At 37.6% G+C, this 17,750-nt stretch overlaps 1 protein-coding gene across 3 annotated transcripts in view; it reads left to right on the forward strand.

The window, feature by feature from the left end:
- Positions 1-89: 89 nt before the first annotated feature.
- LOC107687448 (calsenilin-like) overlaps positions 90-17,750 on the forward strand; it is a 21,189-nt gene continuing 3,528 nt past the window's right edge. The window contains exons 1-5 of one of the 3 annotated variants that reach the window (XM_016484805.1): positions 90-185; positions 6,906-7,086; positions 13,517-13,519; positions 17,156-17,280; positions 17,375-17,444. In XM_016484805.1, coding sequence (XP_016340291.1) covers positions 180-185; positions 6,906-7,086; positions 13,517-13,519; positions 17,156-17,280; positions 17,375-17,444 — 385 coding nt within the window. In that variant the 5' untranslated portion in view covers positions 90-179. Of the gene's footprint in view, positions 186-6,905; positions 7,087-13,516; positions 13,520-15,057; positions 15,109-16,542; positions 16,546-17,155; positions 17,281-17,374; positions 17,445-17,750 lie in introns of those variants that run through there. The other 2 variants (XM_016484813.1, XM_016484821.1) reach the window with 2 other exon arrangements.

Consider the following 17,750-nt stretch of genomic DNA (forward strand, 5'->3'; position numbering starts at 1 on the left):
CTCTCTCTCTCTCTCTCTCTCTCTCTCTCTCTCTCTCTCTCTCTCTCGTCCCATCCTCTGTCATGCTCTTTTCACATCTGCCTACAGAACTAGCAGATAGTAATGAGAGCGCGCTTGAACAAGGATCCCTCCGCATTCATTTTTTTAGTCATCAAAACAGACAACCTGAACGTTAGGCTATGCAGGTAAGATGCTGTACCTGAGATGAAGTCAAAGAAAAGATTAGAATCTATGTTAGTGATCCATTATTTGATCTCCAACTGATAAAATTTTGTTTTGAGTAGCCTACTATAAATAGAAATAACGCGTTCTGGTTTTGAAACGCAAAGAACCCGACTCTACTATCTATTTATCTTTCTGTGCCTTTTCACTTTGAAAGTGTTTAGAAACTTTAATCCAGTCCGCGTATTCCCAGATAGGCATTTATTTCCGTGCGTTCGGGAATGCTTACAGAATTAGTGTTAAACTTTCTGTATTGTGGATTTTTAATCCATCCTCTTCTTTAATGACAGTTAATTTTTCTACACGCAATTCAATGTAAATATTTTGTCGGTTACATCACTGATAAACAGAGATAACATTTGTTGAAGGCTGATTCCTAATTAACTTTCTATTTAAGTCGTTTTTGCCTGCTTTCTAACATTGTCTTCAATCACACTTTCTAAGAATTTCTGAAGGCTGATTATTCATGGAGTGGAGTCTGTGTGTGTGTGTGTGTGTGTGTGTGTGTGTGTGAGAGAGAGAGAGAGAGAGAGAGATTTAAAGTGTATTAAATTATATTGAGAGGAGCCCTCAGCCATTTTCATCTACAAAGTTTGTTGGATAGTGACTTTTATAACCAGTAATCTAATTATTATGTAACACTGTGCCTTCTTTAGACTACTTTAGAACAGCCTGTGTCAGGAATTTGATATCATGCCCTTCATGTCCTTTGGCTAACGTAATATAAGAGGTTTTGGAGGAAACAGGGAAAAGGGCCAGATATAAATATTTCAATATCTATACCAAATTACTAATGGTATTTCAGTTAGTCTCTTAGGCCAGTCAAAATCAAAATGAGAGGACTGTAAAGGAATTCTGGGAAATGTTAGCCACGTTTGCTTTTAATATTTCACATTATTGCATATCCCCACCAATCTGGTGAAATGTATACTGTAGTTGCATACACAAATACTCTATTATCCACTTAAACATAGATGTGCCAGACAAGAAAACAGCATAGACACAGATGACCTTTGGCAAAGGAAGAGTGTTCATATCTCTGTTGCTTGTGACTGTCGTTTTCAATTGATACTTTGATAGATTAAAACAGGGCTGTTCGATTCCATTCCTGGAGGGCCACAAGACAGAAAGTTTAGTTCCAACCCAAATTTAACACATCCAAACCAGCCAATCAAGGTTTTCAGGATTGCTTGATTATAGCATGGAGGTGTGTTTGATTTGGGGATTAGGGTTAGAGTTAAACTCTGTGAGTTTGTTATCCTCCAGGAATGGAAATCAATAGCCCTGATTTAAAGCTTGCCCTCCACTGAAGAATTTGTTCTCCTGGAACACCCAGTAACCAGTATTTGGTGAGTTAGCAGAGATATTTTCTTTTCTTGGTGTTGAAGATTTTTTCAAAATGAGAAACCAGAGGTATGTTTACAGTTTGAAATCATTTTGTACTGTTATTTTTAAAAATCCAGCTGCAGTGCACAAAATATATTTTTTGAAAATGAGCCAGGTTTGTGTTTCCTATGTTTCTATTTTGACCTTTAACCAGTTATTTAAAGCAAGCATTGTATTGCTGGAATAGCAAAATGTGACACTTGCATGACATAAAAAGTATACAGTTGGCTCATCTTGGCCAACTCCATGGCATCCTTGTCTATTTGATCATTGTACTTAACAGACAAAGGAAGAGGAGTAAGGAAATTAGCTTCTTCTTTGGTTCCTGAAAAATTAGATGCAGCTTACACTGGGGGCCTCTGTTTCTAAACTGATGAAATGTTGCCTCTCCGCGCTGGTAGACTGTTTTAAAATTCAAACACAGCATAACTCTAAGTAGTATTTAATAATTCAGTAAACATTTTGCCAAATTCTAAACAAGAACATTTCTTACTCTCTGGTCTCTGAGAATCTGTCACGAGAAACACCCAAAGTACAGCCCAAAGGCAACATCATTGGGTGGGCAGCGAACAAGAGGACTGATTGTCTGTCACTGTTGGGATTTAGACTGTGAACATGTGCACATTTTGAAGGTGTCGGAAAGAAGATTTTCGACATTGTGGACCCCCGACATTTAAGGGGTCATGAACTGAGAAATCGAAATTTCCTTGATCTTTTCACATATAAGAGGTCATTGTACTATAAAACATCCTGTAAGTTTCAGAGCTCAAAACTTTCTCATTAGTCTAAAAATAGCTTATATTGAATCTGCCAAAACTACAAGTTGTGCAATGTGCCACTTTATGACGTAATCGTGTGTTTAAACCCCGCATCCGCAGAAGAAGATCAACACCTGCTTCTACATCGCTGCCTGTTTAGCCCCGCTCACCGATTCGCACATAGTGCAAACAACAGAGTAAAGACGGTTCCGAAGACAACAAAACACTGTGCAGTGCCAAGTTGTGGAAAAACACAGTCTTTGCATTGCCTTCCTTCTGATCCCAACGTTAGGAAAGAGTGGATGAACTTTATTTTTAATGAAGATCAAGAGCGCGTCAGTAAGAACTTGGTCCTTTGTTCACTTCATTTTATCGCAGCTTCGTTTAAAAAACAAGGCACAATTCGACACAGGATTTTCAAAAAGATTGAAACTAAAAGACGATGCAGTGCCGACTATATTTGATCAGACAGTAATGAAAATTATGATGTTTTTTGATGTAAAAATCTTAATAACATTATAAGTTGACCTCAGAGAACAGTACAAAATAATAAAAAAGGCAGTTTATGACCACTTTAACCATGGAGAGGTTCGTTCCCTCCTCAAGAGGGAGATCCCAGAATATCCAAGAGCACCTGGAGAGCCACCAGCAGACAACCAGATGCTGTCTGTCACAGCAGCTGAAGTAAAAAGGACTCTGTAAGGCCGCTGACCCAGATGGCATCCCAGGCTGGATGCCGAAAGGATGCTCGACCCAGCTGACTGATGTCCTTACAGACATCTTTAACATCTTACTATCACAAACTGTGGTCCCAATATGCTTCAAAACTGCCAACATTATCCCTGTGCCAAAGAAATCATCAATAACCTGCCTTAATGACTGTGCCTCTGTGGCACTCACACTCATCGTCATGAAATGCTTTGAGTGGCTGGTCATGACTCATACAAAAACCATCAACCCACCCACACTGGACTTCTTACAGTTTGCTTACAGACACAACCGTTCCACTGTGGATGCCACATCATATCATCCTGGCCCTCTCACACTTGCAACACAAAGACACTTGGCAAAATGGAGTTCATTGACTTTATCTCAGCATTCAACACCATTAAACCACCGCACTCTGCAACTGGATCCTGGACTTCTTGACTGACAGAACTCGGGCAGTAGGGGTCTGCGAGAATACATTGCACTCTTTCACTCAAAACACCGGTTCCCCTCAGGGCTGTGTTCTCAGCCGCGTACTGTTTGCGCTACTCACTCATGACTGTGTTGACCAACATCAGAACAACCACATCATCAAGTTTGCTGGTGACACAACAGTGGTGGGCCTTATCACACACAACAACGAGACAGTGTACAGAACGTGTGAGAGACCTTGAGCTGTGGTGCAGTGACACAGTCTGTCTCTTTACGTCAGCAAGACAAAAGATAATATTGTTGACTACAGGAGTCCCCTGCAACTCATCTCTCTCTGCACATCAATGGTGAACTTGGTTGGGAACCACTGCTCTAGAATAATTTCAGATAGCATTGTTCTGAAGTCTGCTCAGATAGTGTTGCTCTATAATCTACTCAGATAGTGCTGCTCTAGAATAATTTCTGATAGTGTTGCTCTGAAGTCTGCTCAGCTTGTGTAGCTCTATAATCTGCTTGGATAATGTTGTTCTCGAATAATTTCATATAGTACTGCTCTGAAGTCTGCTCAGCTAGTGTCGCTCTACAATCTGCTCAGATAGTGCTGCTGTAGAATAATTTAAGAAGCACTGCTCTGAAGTCTGCTCAGCCTATGTTGCTCTATAATCTGCCCGGATAGTGCTGCTCTAGAATAATTTCATATAATGCTGTTCTGAAGTCTGCTCAACTAGTGTCGCTCTACAATCCGCTCAGATAGTGCTGCTCTAGAATAATTTAAGAAGCGCTGCTCTGTAGTCTGATCAGCTAGTGTCACTCTATAATCTGCACGGATAGCGCTGCTCTAGAATAATTTCATATAGTGCTGATCTGAAGTCTGCTCAGCTAGTGTCGCTCTACAATCTGCTCAGATAGTGCTGCTCCAGAATGACTGAAGAAGCACTGCTCTGTCGTCTGCTCAGCTTATGTTGCTCTATAATCTGCCCGGAAAGCGCTGCTCTATAATAATTTCAGATAGCGCTGCTTTGAAGTCTGCTCAGCTAGTGTCGCTCTACAATCCGCTCAGATAGTGCTGCTCTAGAATAATTTCAGACAGTGCTGCTGTGAAGTCTGCTCAGCTAGTGTCACTCTAAAATCTGCCCGGATAGCGCTGTTCTACAATAATTTCAGATAGTATTGCTCTGAAGTCTGCTCAGCTAGTGTCGCTCTATAATCTTCCCAGATAGTGCTTCTCTGAAGTCTGCTCAGCTGGCGTCACTCTACAATTAGCTCAGTGCTGCTCTAGAATCATTTCAGATAGCGCTGTTCTGAAGTCTGTTCGGCTGTTTTTTCTCTATAACCTGTTGGATAGTGTTACTCTAGAACAGGGTTCCTCAAATCTTGCCCTGGAGGGCCAATGTGCTGCAGAGTTTAGCTCCAACCCTGATCAAACTTACTTACCTGTGATTCTCTAATGATCCTGAAGACATTGATTAGCATGCTCAGGTGTGTTTGATTAGGGTTTGAGCTAAACTCTGAAGGAAAGTGGATCTCGTGGGCCAGATTTGAGGATCCTTGCTCTAGAATAATTTCAGTGATGCTCTGAAGTCTGCTCATCTAGTGTTGCTCTATAATCTCTATAATCTCTAAAATAGACTCAGAGCTGTTAAACAGTTGCTCAACATGTGTTGGTTCTCAAGCCTGCTCAACTAGTACTGCACTTGTTTCTACTCAGGTACAATTCATTTTTCTGTAAAGCACTCTGACCACTATGAAAGAAATGTGCTATAAATAAACTGGTCTTGCCTTGCTTTGGTTAGGTGCTCTATTGTGATTTCCTGTGTAGTCACATTGTTGTGTACTCGCTCAATCCAACAGCAGTTGATGTATTGAAAGTTCACTCTGGTAGAGGTCAAGACAAAGGGATTGAGCTGATTAAAGGTTGTAAAGTTGCTGTTAGATAGGCAACAATAAATCTGCAACCTTTATAGGCAAGAATCACCATCACTCTCACCAAAATCACTTGTATGTCATGTTGCTCTGTTTTCTCTTGTACCAGTGCAGTGCCACTGACGCAGCTACCCTGGTGTTCCTGTGGGGATATCAAGGACTGTTTATGTGGAAGGTGCCGTATGTGGTTGTTTGGGACAGGTTGAGCAGTCACAGTGGTCAAGCCAGAGATTAATTGGAGCCTGCTATGTTGACATTGCTTACCGTACACGATACACTCGACTGACTCACTATTGTCATGTCAATAATGCAGCAGGTGCCAAGGTCTAGGTGACAGTCCAGCACAAATACACACATGCCCACATGACATTGAGCATTGTTATCAACAAAATCCCAGTAACACACAAATACAGTCAGGAAAGAAACAGTCTTGCCCTCTGCAATGAATTTTCTGGTGTGATTATGTAACACTCCCCACTGCCTGCCTGTCAGTTTTCTGTGTCAAATTCTGTTTGTTTTTGGAGAATTAAAAATGTTCTTTGTACTTCTTTCGGTGAGTAATACAAATTTTCTTTCATGGCAGTATTTAACACATGCAGGCCCTCAAAAATGATGCAGGCCCCTGATGTTGTATTGATGCTGTTTTTAGGGAGGTTGAATTATTTAGTAATGCTCTAAATGTTCAGAGCAAAGCTTACTGTCTTTTCATATTCAAATAAGAACAAGAAAAAAAGTAAGGGCCCTCACAGGATTCCTCATGCCATTCAAGATGAACAATACTTTGCACATGCAAGCAAATTCTCACAGATATGTGCATTTCTATGAGGACAAGCGCATTTTTGAAGGCGTGTTGAATATTTTTCTTTAAAGCTGCAATTCCTTAGACACTTTCCTCACTCTTACTTTTATATTTTTACTCATTTTTTCTCTAGGTCTATATCTCTTTGAGCACATGTCTCTCACCTTACTCATCTTTGATGTGTTTGTCATTTCTGTGTTGCTGATAGTAGAACCGTCTGTGGGTTGCTGGGGAGCATTGTAACATGTCACGAGTTGCAATGCCATCAGCTTAACCAATTAAAAATTAACTACAGGAATAAAATCCCCACCATCCTGATGTGACAATGGAAGTTGTAGGAATCTGTGTAAAATATAAAGGATGTAGTTGACACTGTTTTGAAGTAAGAAAGAAAAATGTTACATCGGGTTCATAATTTGATTTATGATCACGTTAATGAATGTTAAATGATAGAACGGGTATTATCAGAATCAGCTTCTCCTGTTTAATTTGATATGTAACATCCGCAAAATATTTTTATTTACATGTTTTACTAAACTAAAAATAACATGCCTAAGCAGACAATGAGGGCTGTAACAACAGTACATTCAAAGACATGGTATTCTGTGTGAACTACTTGACTTGCTTCTAAGATCTGTGCTCTTTTAATGTGTTTTCTCATTGACTATGTCCTCCAGGCAGATGGACAGAAGGGCGTCGATGGAGGTCTGCTGCCTGATGCCAACGGGCGGGACGGGGACCCCAGTGGGCAGAAGGAGAGTGACAGGAAGTGGCAGAAGCCGCACATCTCCCGCAAGTCCCTGATGAAATGCTGTCTGGTCAAATGGATCATCACCAGTGCGGCGCCCCAGGGCTCAAGTATGACTCACCCACAATCCTTGAGTTTTCCACAAGTAAAAAGACGTTATGGTCCCATTTATGTTCACTTGGCTCATATAGCATCACTCAAATCAAGACATGACTTGAAGGTAGCATATGCTCCACTCCGGGTTTTTCAATTCTTGCTCCTTACTCAGTGGTGAACAAAAAGCTGCTCCAAGTGATCTGAGAAAAAACACAGGCTTTAAAAAACACTCTTTGCTCCATTCAAAATCACACAATTCCGCGCTAGCTTCCGATTGTGCTGTTAACACAAGCAAGCGATACAAACCCTGAAATGCTCACCAGCTGTTATATCCTATATCAGCACTTGTGGACCAGTCGAATTAGACTAAATAAACATACGGTATATGAATTTGATTGGTCAAGCAGCATTCCATGAGAGTGCTGATATTATAGTCCAACACTGTTTTCACTCGTCCTTTGTTGTTGTTGATGTTGCAGAAATACAGTCATTAGTGGTGTTTTTTTTTATTCATTCATTGATTCGTTTAAAAATGTGGGTTCATTCAGGAATGAAACAAGTGACTGTCTCACTGAATCATTTGGAAAGTATGTTTAAACCAAAAACAATCAATTCTGCTATGATTATCATTAACAAAATGTTATAAAGCTTGCACACATTATTTTGCTTTATTTTGTTTTCTTTTCTGGAAAAAAAATCATTAGATTAGTCACAGGTAAAATTATTTTAATATTTAATTAATAGGTTTAACAAAGCAAATTCAAAGCAAAAACTGTTTCTATTTTAATTTATTTTAAAAAGTAATTTATTCCTGTGATGCAAAGCTGAATTTTCAGTGTCACATATAATCCTTCAGAAATCATTCTAATATGCTGATTTGCCGCTCAAGAAGCATTTTTTATTATTATCAGTGTTTAAAAACTGCTTAATATTTTTGTGGAAACCATGATACATTTTTTTAAGATTCTTTGATGAATAGAAAGTTCTGAAAAACAGCATTTATTTGAAATAAGAAATCTTTTGTAACATTATAAATATCTTTATTGTCATTTTTGATTAATTTAATGCATACTTGCTGAATAAAAGTATTAATTTCTTTAAAAAAAAAACTTTTGAATGGAAGTATGTACTATATAACCTACAACTCTATATAGCACATACTGTGCACTGTCTAACATAGGGCTGCTGCTGCTTAAGGCGCAACATTGTTCAGCAACACTGCCTGACTAGACACTCAACCTGATGTCATATTTTCCTGTTCTTACAGCATCGCTCTCTCCCTCCTCATCTATTTTTACTTTCATCCTCTTTCACTGATCCTCCCCCTTCTGCCCCTCTCTCAATAATATTCTGATGTTGTAGTTAATTATCTCTCTGTAATAACCAAGAGATGTTTTAGTGTGTGTTAAATGCAGAGTTTGTGCTGCATTTAATATGTAACATGTGTCAGACCGCTCGGGGACCGTGTGAGGGGACAGTGTGTGTCTGAGCTGCAACATCCAGTGTAAATAATTGACAGAGCACTTCTGTGTGTGCAGTAATGTAGTGTGCGTGTGTGCCTACATCTGCAGGGCTGAGACCCCAGTTCACTTTCATCCCTCCATCCCGTCAGCATTTCTTGTAGCCTGTAGTGTCATCTAGTTTTCTTTTTCTATATTCAGACAAGCCTTTGGCCCTTGCTTGGGCTCTTTATCAAAAAATCCTCAGATTGATTTTCTTGATGTCATTTCTACAGTCTGTTTATATGCATTTAAAATAAGAAATTTGTAAATGATTTTATTTCTTGTTCATTTTTAGAGGCTCCCTGGGCCAGCGACCAAAATAACATACTGCTGAATCAGGTGCAAAGATATGACTCTGCTTCACTTTTTCAAACAAGCCATCTGAGACTCCAGACAGCCTCAAAAAGTTTGTCTTTGTGAAAGTGAAATGAAGAGTGACTGGAGGTTGTTAAAATCAGGTGTTTGTCAATTACTTTCTCATTACTTAAGCCTTTAAATAAGAGCATGAAATGCTTTTTGTGAGCCCAGCATTTAGGAAGGCACAGGATTATGAGCAGTGAGGAGCGCTACTTCTCATTTGAAATAATCCACTAAAACTAAATAAGCACAAAAATGTTCCATTTAAATGCTATGACATGCATAATTAGAAATGAACTTAATTTAATTAGCAGTTGAACCTAGAGGTTATCCATTTAGGTTACACATCATTTGAAATATTCATTCTGATTGGTTAATTTTTTACTAATCAGGGAAGTCTTGCCCTTATGCTCTCAGACAAAAATGTGTTAAAATTGTACCTTTAGGGGTAACAACAGATTGTCAATGGGGCAGTACCCTCAATGGAACAACTTTGTACCTTACTTACCCTAAAGGGTTCATACAGTATAAGTGCATAATACTACCTTAAGGGTACATATTACTATTCTAAGGTACTAATATGCACACTTTGAGGGTACTGACAAGCTGTTGTACCCCTATAGGTACAATTTTTGCAATTTTTTCTCTGACTGTGTATATAATATACTATACACCACTAAGAAGAATGCTACCTGGTTTTATAGAAATAATAATAGTGTGTTTTTGAAGAATGGGCCAACATGAAAATGTGACTCAGAAAAGAAAGAGATGCCAGAGGTGGCAAAAATTCAGAATAGGTCAGGGCAAAAAACCAGGACAGAATCCCAAGTAGTCAAAGTCCAGCTGAACTCCACTGACTTCAGTTGTTTCCCTCTGTACTTTAGTGTGAGCCCAACAGATGGCAGTGTGCATTTGAAGATGGCAAATATGGAGAGCCTTCATGAATACAATTACCTTAGGCTGTGAGTGTAGCGAAATGCTATATAAACTAGTGTAACACACTTTGTAACTAGTGAAAATTCAAGTTTTTTACATGATCATGTCAGAACAAAGTTAGTAAGCATATGTTCCATTTCACGAGTTCACGCTTACATATAATTAGCTGAAGTATGGTAATGCATATTTGGCGTGCTGTCCGAGCTCGGGAATGGCCCGAACCTAGAGTACCCCCCGTATCAGTGTTGCCAACTGCTTTCAATTGAAAGTAGCTAAAACTGGTAGCTAAATGTCACTAGATGACATCACAATGGCAAATTCACTGATCTATATAAAGATGAACGTAGATCAGTGGGCAAGATGAGAACTTAGATAAGGTTTGTCCAAGAAGTTGCTATATTTGTCCCTAAACTTTTGAAAAAAGTCTCAAAAGGGGCAGGGAAGTCGCTAAATCTAGCTACATTGGCAACACTGCCCAGTATAAGTGTAGTATGAACTCGAAGTGAGGAGATGGGGCAGAGAAGGGATGCTGATAAACCATCAATGGATAGAGGTAAGTCAGCTGTATTTATGCCATGGTGTTGATTAACTTGAGTGCACTCCACATGTGTTAATTAGGCTAAGTATCTGACACACTCCTCCCGAACCTTGTTAATAAATCATCATGTATTGTTTGATTTTTGCCTTCAGTGCCTTGCTTGACATAGTTTCCCAGTGTGTGCATGTGATTTATTGTATTCAGTTCACCTGGTTGTCTATTAATTAGCCTATTAGTCTTCATTTGGTTTAGTATTTATAGTCCCATGTTTCCAGAGTTCAGACCTGCCGGGTTCAGACTACACATTATTTTTGTCGGTCACGATAGTCACTGTGTCAGATTACACGATTTTGACTCCTAAAATCTTGTCGTGGTGTGGACAAGAAACGTGTCAGACTACACGTTGCTTCCCGACCATTCATCGCGTGCCGTCTTTAACGGTGATGTCATCGAGAAGGTGGAACTAGCGACTGACTTCCGAAAACAATTGTGTAAACATTGCTGAAGCGCTTCTGCTATAGTTCGTCAGCAGTTTTCTTTCTTTGTTCCGTCGTGGTAGTCCCTCGATGAAACGATGGAATCTTGCATCCCGACGCCCATTGTCGTTTACGAATCCCCACGACACCCTACGTCAAGCAAATCGTGGCAAAATCGGGCTAAAATCGTGTAGTCTGAGCCGGGCATAACGTTGTGTTTTGGATGTTGCAAGCCTGTTTCTCTGTATTTCTTGTGTAAATTGGATTAAAGGCTGTTTTCTGTTATTCCGTCTTTGTGAGCGCTGATTTGCAACATTCCGTGACACCTACCAAGTTTATCATTATATATTTGTTTTAAGAATTTATAGTTTTTTTTAGCAATGATTTATGAAATTGATCAAATGTGACAGTTAAGACACTTTCCAATTTCCACAAAAATAGTAAGAAACACAACTGTTTTCAACATTGATAATAGCAAGTCAACACATTAGCAAGCAAGTCAACACATTAGAATGATTTCTGAAGGAAGACTGGAGGAATGGCTGCTGAAAATTCAGCATTGCATCACAGGAATAAATTAAATTTCAAAATATATTAAAATAGAAAACAATTATTTTAAATTGTAATATTTCACAACATAATATTTCAAAATATAGTTTTTACTGTACTTGTTTTTTTTTAGTTTTTTTTTTTAGATCAAATAAATGCAAACTTGCAAAGTAAAATACTCAAAAAATTCTTACTGAACCCAAATTTTTAATTGTTTGTATCTGTGTCACACACACACACACACACACACACACACAGGATATTGATACATCTACATTTTATTATTGCATATTACAGCCACATTCATATGAGCTAATCAGATCTGAGTCCATACATTCATTGAAGCTCTATTTCAGTGGTTCTCAATTCCAGTCTTCGCGACCCCCTGCTCTGCACATTTTGTAAATATGCAGAACGGGGGATCGCCGGGACTGGAATTGAAAACCACTGCTCTATTTCACATAGATCTCTCCATATTTTCAGAGATATCTCAGATTTCTATTATGTAGAGCCTCCTATTAAATCTCTCAGCAGTGAGACTTGTGTAGTGCAACATTCTATGATGCAATATGCTGACACTTCTTATTGAATGTAGGAAATGTGATTTATTAATGCAATATTACTTGACAACCGCAGAGAACTGCTGGCAGTATTATCAGATAAAGGTAGAATTCATTAAGTAATCTCGGTGTTCATGTTGAGATGTTTTTCCTTATTAACAACTATCTGTTTCTGTATTGCTTTGGTTTTATGCGAGTCATATTAATATGTAAATACTTCTCACATTTACATATCGCATAATTCCTGACGTACTTTTCAGGGTGCGTAAATAATTACAGGCAAACTAAGAACCCAAGACGTCTATAAATAATGCCTCATGTTTGATATATCATACTCATAGACTATAATGCTGTTTCAGCAACAAGGCCATTAAATTAAGAGCTGCACTGAGTTTTAATCACTTATATGGAGACACTCCCCTGAGATAATATTCACCCTCATGCATACTATAAAGTCTATAATGCATCACTTATGAAAAACATGCACAGCAATTTCCAAATTACATAAAATGAATCCTTCATGGTTCCACGTTATGTTAAATACTACCTTTCAAAATTTTGGGATGTCAGTAAGTTTTCCTACTTTCTCATGTCAGTCCTTGTACTTGTCTTGCATAAATGTCAAAGAATTCTTGTTTGTTTTTTAACTTAATTACTTAAGATATTTAAGCGGAAGTTCAGAGTGTTTTGAATTTAGTTTCTGGCACACCCCAAGGCCCATGTCCTCTCCTCATGTATTGATTTTCCCCTGACTCTCTGATGCCTGTGCTCAGTTTAAACTCATGCATTAATTAGTGCAAACTCATCAGCAGTCATATTTCCCCTCCTGCACTCAGGCCTTTGATGGGTACAGTTTTTCATGTTATCAGTGATTAGAATATCTTCCTTTAAAATTCTGATGCACTATTCTCATATTAATAACAAGGGCTTCCAGTTACAGCATTACATGATATGCTGATTCATTTGTTGAAATTTGCTGGAAAACGCCACAAAATTATTATTCAAAAGCATTACTGTGAAAGATGAGTAAAACATTGAATAAACATTCAACTTGGAATAGACAAAATATTGCCTTTAGAGGTCATACGTTTTTTTGTTGTTGTTTTTTTTCTCAATATAATTTCATTAAAATATATCGCTGACTTGCAGTGCGTTTCACAGTCAAATTTGTTAGTCTGTCTGAGGTAGCATCTCAAGGTATGAATGTCACTTTTTTTAATCTGCATCAGCTTTACAACATTCAAAGTTCACTCTGCTCCTCGGTTTGAACATGCATGAAGCTTTTGCTTTCATGTATCTGGACAGCTGACGAGGAAAGAGAGCAGAAAGGCATGGTCAAGATTTTCACATTGTTTTTACGTACATAAAATAGTCATAATGTCCTTCCGCTAATGCATAAACACTTAAGAGTATGTTTGTGAGTGAAGCAGACTGAGGTAGTAATGTCATGATTCTTTATGGATGTTTTAATAGTTATTGTACAGTAGATGCTGAGGATAGACATTATTAGGCAAGTTTATTTTTAGATGGTCTAGCCGGTACACCAATAGTCTGATTAATGTGACGTACAAAGTGGCTTATCAAATGATTGAAATATACTTTTTTATTGTTTGTTTGTCATATTTTAATGTTATTTATTTACTTGCCGTATTTGTAATTTTGCTAATTTATTTATTGATGTAATTTTTAATTTTATTTATCTAATTATAATTATTTATTTTAAATAATTCATTTTTATTTATTTTTAAGTAATTTACATTTTACTATATTTTACTGTATTTTTACTGTCATTTCGATATATTTTGTATATTTTATATTTACAATATTTTTATTTGCTTTATATTTCACTCTATAGATGTCTCCACTTTAAACAAACCATTACAACCTCATAATAACTCTCATTAAACTATTAACAGATATTATTAGATGGTGCTTTGGAATACCTAATTCTGAATCTTGATTCTGTGGTCAGATATTCTTGTGTAATGGCAACTAAACGCTCGGTTTCTCACTAAATTGCTTCAGGCAACCGATTTTCCTAAATCTCTACTAGCATCATGTATCTCATATTACTGCGTGGTCTCTCTTCTCACATAATTTAATAAGTTGAACTGAGATCAATATTGCTATATCACATTTCATTTATTTATTTGGCAAGTAGCCATGTAATAAGTGGCATAATGTACTGTCAGCCTGTCATTATCACAAAAGAAACCCATTTTAAAGACCCCTTTTGTATGTCCAGGCATATTAATAAAGTCTGTAGTTTAGTATCATGCAAATAAATGAATGATGCAGCAGTTCAACTGCATCTAAACATACATTATGGCCGGCTCATCATTGTGCTTTATTGCTAGAGAGATGGAGAGGGAAGAGATCAGACTCTTTCAGTACTCTATAAGGAATACAGTGGTGTGAAAAAGTGTTGGCCCCCTTTCTGATTTCTTATTTTTTTTGCATGTTTGTCACAATTTAATGTTTCAGATCATCAAACAAATTTAAATATTAGTAAAAGATAACACAAGTGAACACAACATGCAGTTTTTAAATTAAGGTTTTTATTATAGGAAGGGGGCCAACACTTTTTCACACCACTGTATGTAGGCTGAGGAGGACCATGTCTTTCTCTTTCCTAGTCTGTGGAGACCAAAGCCACAGGACGTTTCCGAATGCTTGATGTTGTTATAGAGATACATGGATGAGGAAGTGAAGGAATTTGTAACTTAGTGACTTTATTTTAATTTTTACTTTATTTTAAAGGATCCGTAGTGCCGGCATTACTGTACGGTTTACATCTGTGGTCTGTTTATAGCTTAATGCATCAGGAATTCCAGGAATGGACTGTTCCGGGAATGGACCCTGGAGACTTTAAGAACTTGTTGCAGCAGAACCATTGATCAAACAAGATGAGTTGCTTTTCCTAAAATCGTTCAGTTGAAATCTAGCATGACCTCTTGACCTTTGTAAATTTTCTTGAAGGAATCGCATAGCTAGTCGCAGTTAGCTCTCAGTGCAATGGCTATTCAGGGCATGGAGCTGTTTGCAGTTGCTGTAGTAATTCTTCTGTTTATAATGGTGCTCAAACAGTTTGGCATCATGGAGTCGCTGTCGCTGGACGGTAAGAACCACCGTATGGTTTTGATGTTGGCCCTAGTTTACTGTAAAAAGGGTAAATGAGTATTAGGAGCTTTTTTTTACCTGACCAAACTCTTAAAATGACTTGCATTGGTGTAACGTGTGGTGTGTACGTGACCATTCAAGAGTTTGAGGTCGGTAAGATTTTTTACTGCTTATGAAATAAGTGTCTTACACTGTAAAAAAAAAAAAAAAAAAAAAACGGTGACATTTACGGAAAAAACCCAGCAGTTGTGGTTGCCAGAACTTCACCGTAAAAAATATGGTAGCAACATTTTAGGTTTTACAGACTTAACTTAAATTCACAATAAAATACTGTATTTCATTAACTGATGTAATGTTAATAAACCAACATATTGATGTACTAATATCTGTTTTGAACCATTGTAATGCACTGATAACCACCAAAAACTGGTGATGATGAAAAAGTCACATGATGAACCAAAGCTCATCACAAACAGCTTTTCTACGAGCTGAGGAGGGCAATACTTATATATAGAAGGTGCACAGTGTCATTCGCACAAACACTAAACACCATCATGGTGACACATGATACTGAAATAATGCAATAAACATTAATTTAACAACATTAGATGTAAGATTAAACCCTAATGTACACAACTGATAAGAAAAAACTAAGAAGAAACATGTTATTTCAACAACAAAAAAAACATCAAATAATATCAAGTAATTACACGAATATAGTATGGAAACTTACTGTTAACCAGTTAACAGGTTTTTACTGTAGCATGTTTACAGTCTTTTACTGTTAAAATCACAATCATTTTTACAGTGTATGTTCACCAAGGCTGCATTAATTTGATCTAAAGTGCAGTAATAATGTGAGATATTATTACAATTTAAAATAATTGTTTTCTATTTAAATATATATTTTAAAATGTAATTTATTCCTGTGATGCAAAACTGCATTTTCAGCATCATTACTCCAGTCTTCAGTGTCACATGATCCTTCAGAAATCATTCTAATATGCTGATTTGCTGCTCAAAAAACATTTCTTATAACTTTGATATATTTTCAGGATTCTTTTATGAATAGAACGTTCAAAAGAACAGCATTTATTTGAAATGAAAATCTTTTGTGATTTAAATATAATGTGTCTATTTGCACTATATGCACAGTGTACACTAGTCAGGTTGCTTAAAAAATGTGCTGCATGTGGAAACTAAATTAACTGAAAAATTCAAAAAGAACAAGGTGATAACAACTGCACATAATCTAAGAAGAATACAGCAGCTTTATTCAGAATATGAGGCAATACATTCATTTAATGTCATGCAGTTGTAGTACTGTCCAACTAATGTGTTGTTTTTGCATTGCTTCCTCTTTATTTCTCTCTTATTTCTATATTCTCTAAATCTCTTCCCTTCCCTGTTTATGTTCTCGTATGCCTCATAGATGGTGAGTAAATGTCAGATAGGTCAGCGGTTCTCAACTGGTGGGTTGCAGGTTGTGGGGGAAAACGATGCTAAAATACAAACAAACATATTTCAGCAAATTCAGTTTCAGTTAATTGCATTTGATATAAATTCTTATTAAAATACTCAACATGTAAATGTCCGAAAACATTACATTCACGTCATACTTTTAGCAAGTGTAGGTCTTTTTTACAAGAGTGACAGATTTCAATGTTTCATTTTAAGGGCATTTTTGTATGTTAACCAATTTTGGTGCTTGGTGTTGGGTCGCCACTTGACGTCCAATTAAAATTCTGGGCCCTGAAGCAAAACCAGTTGAGAATCACTGATATCGAGCCGTCCTGGTCTCCCGTCCCGCCCCGTCTGTCTCCCCAACAGCTCCTCTTCTGTGGTTTATTCAGTGTCTATTTTTGTCTTCCTCTTTTCAACCCCAAATGTGTGGCTGTTCTTTCACCTGTAAACATGCTTTACCTGTTTCCTCCTTTACTGTCCTGTCCTCAGTGCAGCCCAACTGATATCAGTCACTCACCTCCTCCACGGCCCTCCTCTCCCCTCTCTTCCTCATCCTCATCCTCATGCTCTCTCTCTGACAGACAGCACTGACAGTGATCTGGAGTTGGCCATGGTGCAACATCAGCCAGAGGGTTTGGAGCAGCTCCAGGCTCAGACCAAGTTCACTAGGAAGGAGCTGCAGTCGCTCTACAGAGGCTTCAAAAACGTAAGACTCCTTAAAAAGCACAAGTTTGTCACAAGTGAATGTTTCCTTCTTATGTTAGGTTGGGTTATTAAGGTCAAATTATGTTTCTTAATAGGAGTGTCCCAGTGGATTGGTGGATGAGGAGACGTTTAAATCAATCTATTCCCAGTTCTTCCCTCAAGGAGGTAAAGTGATGATCACATTTCCAACTCTAATTTGGTGGATCTTGATTAGTGTGGATATAATCTTGGTTCAAGTACATTATGTTAGTGGGACGTGCCAGGCATCTACGGGAGAATTTATGTACTATACATCTAAGGGAATAGCATTAATTAAAATTCTCTCATTGTTCTCAACTTCTCGTTCGTTCGTTCGTTCGTTCGTTCGTTCGTTCGTTCGTTCGTTTGTTCGTTCGTTCATTCATTCATTCATTTATTTATTTATTTAAAAAAATCCTTTTTTAAGTTTAAATAGTTTTAGATGTTAGATGA

The sequence above is a fragment of the Sinocyclocheilus anshuiensis genome, unplaced genomic scaffold (genome assembly GCF_001515605.1).
Source record: "Sinocyclocheilus anshuiensis isolate Anshui unplaced genomic scaffold, SAMN03320099.WGS_v1.1 scaffold205, whole genome shotgun sequence".
Taxonomy (NCBI): domain Eukaryota; kingdom Metazoa; phylum Chordata; class Actinopteri; order Cypriniformes; family Cyprinidae; genus Sinocyclocheilus; species Sinocyclocheilus anshuiensis.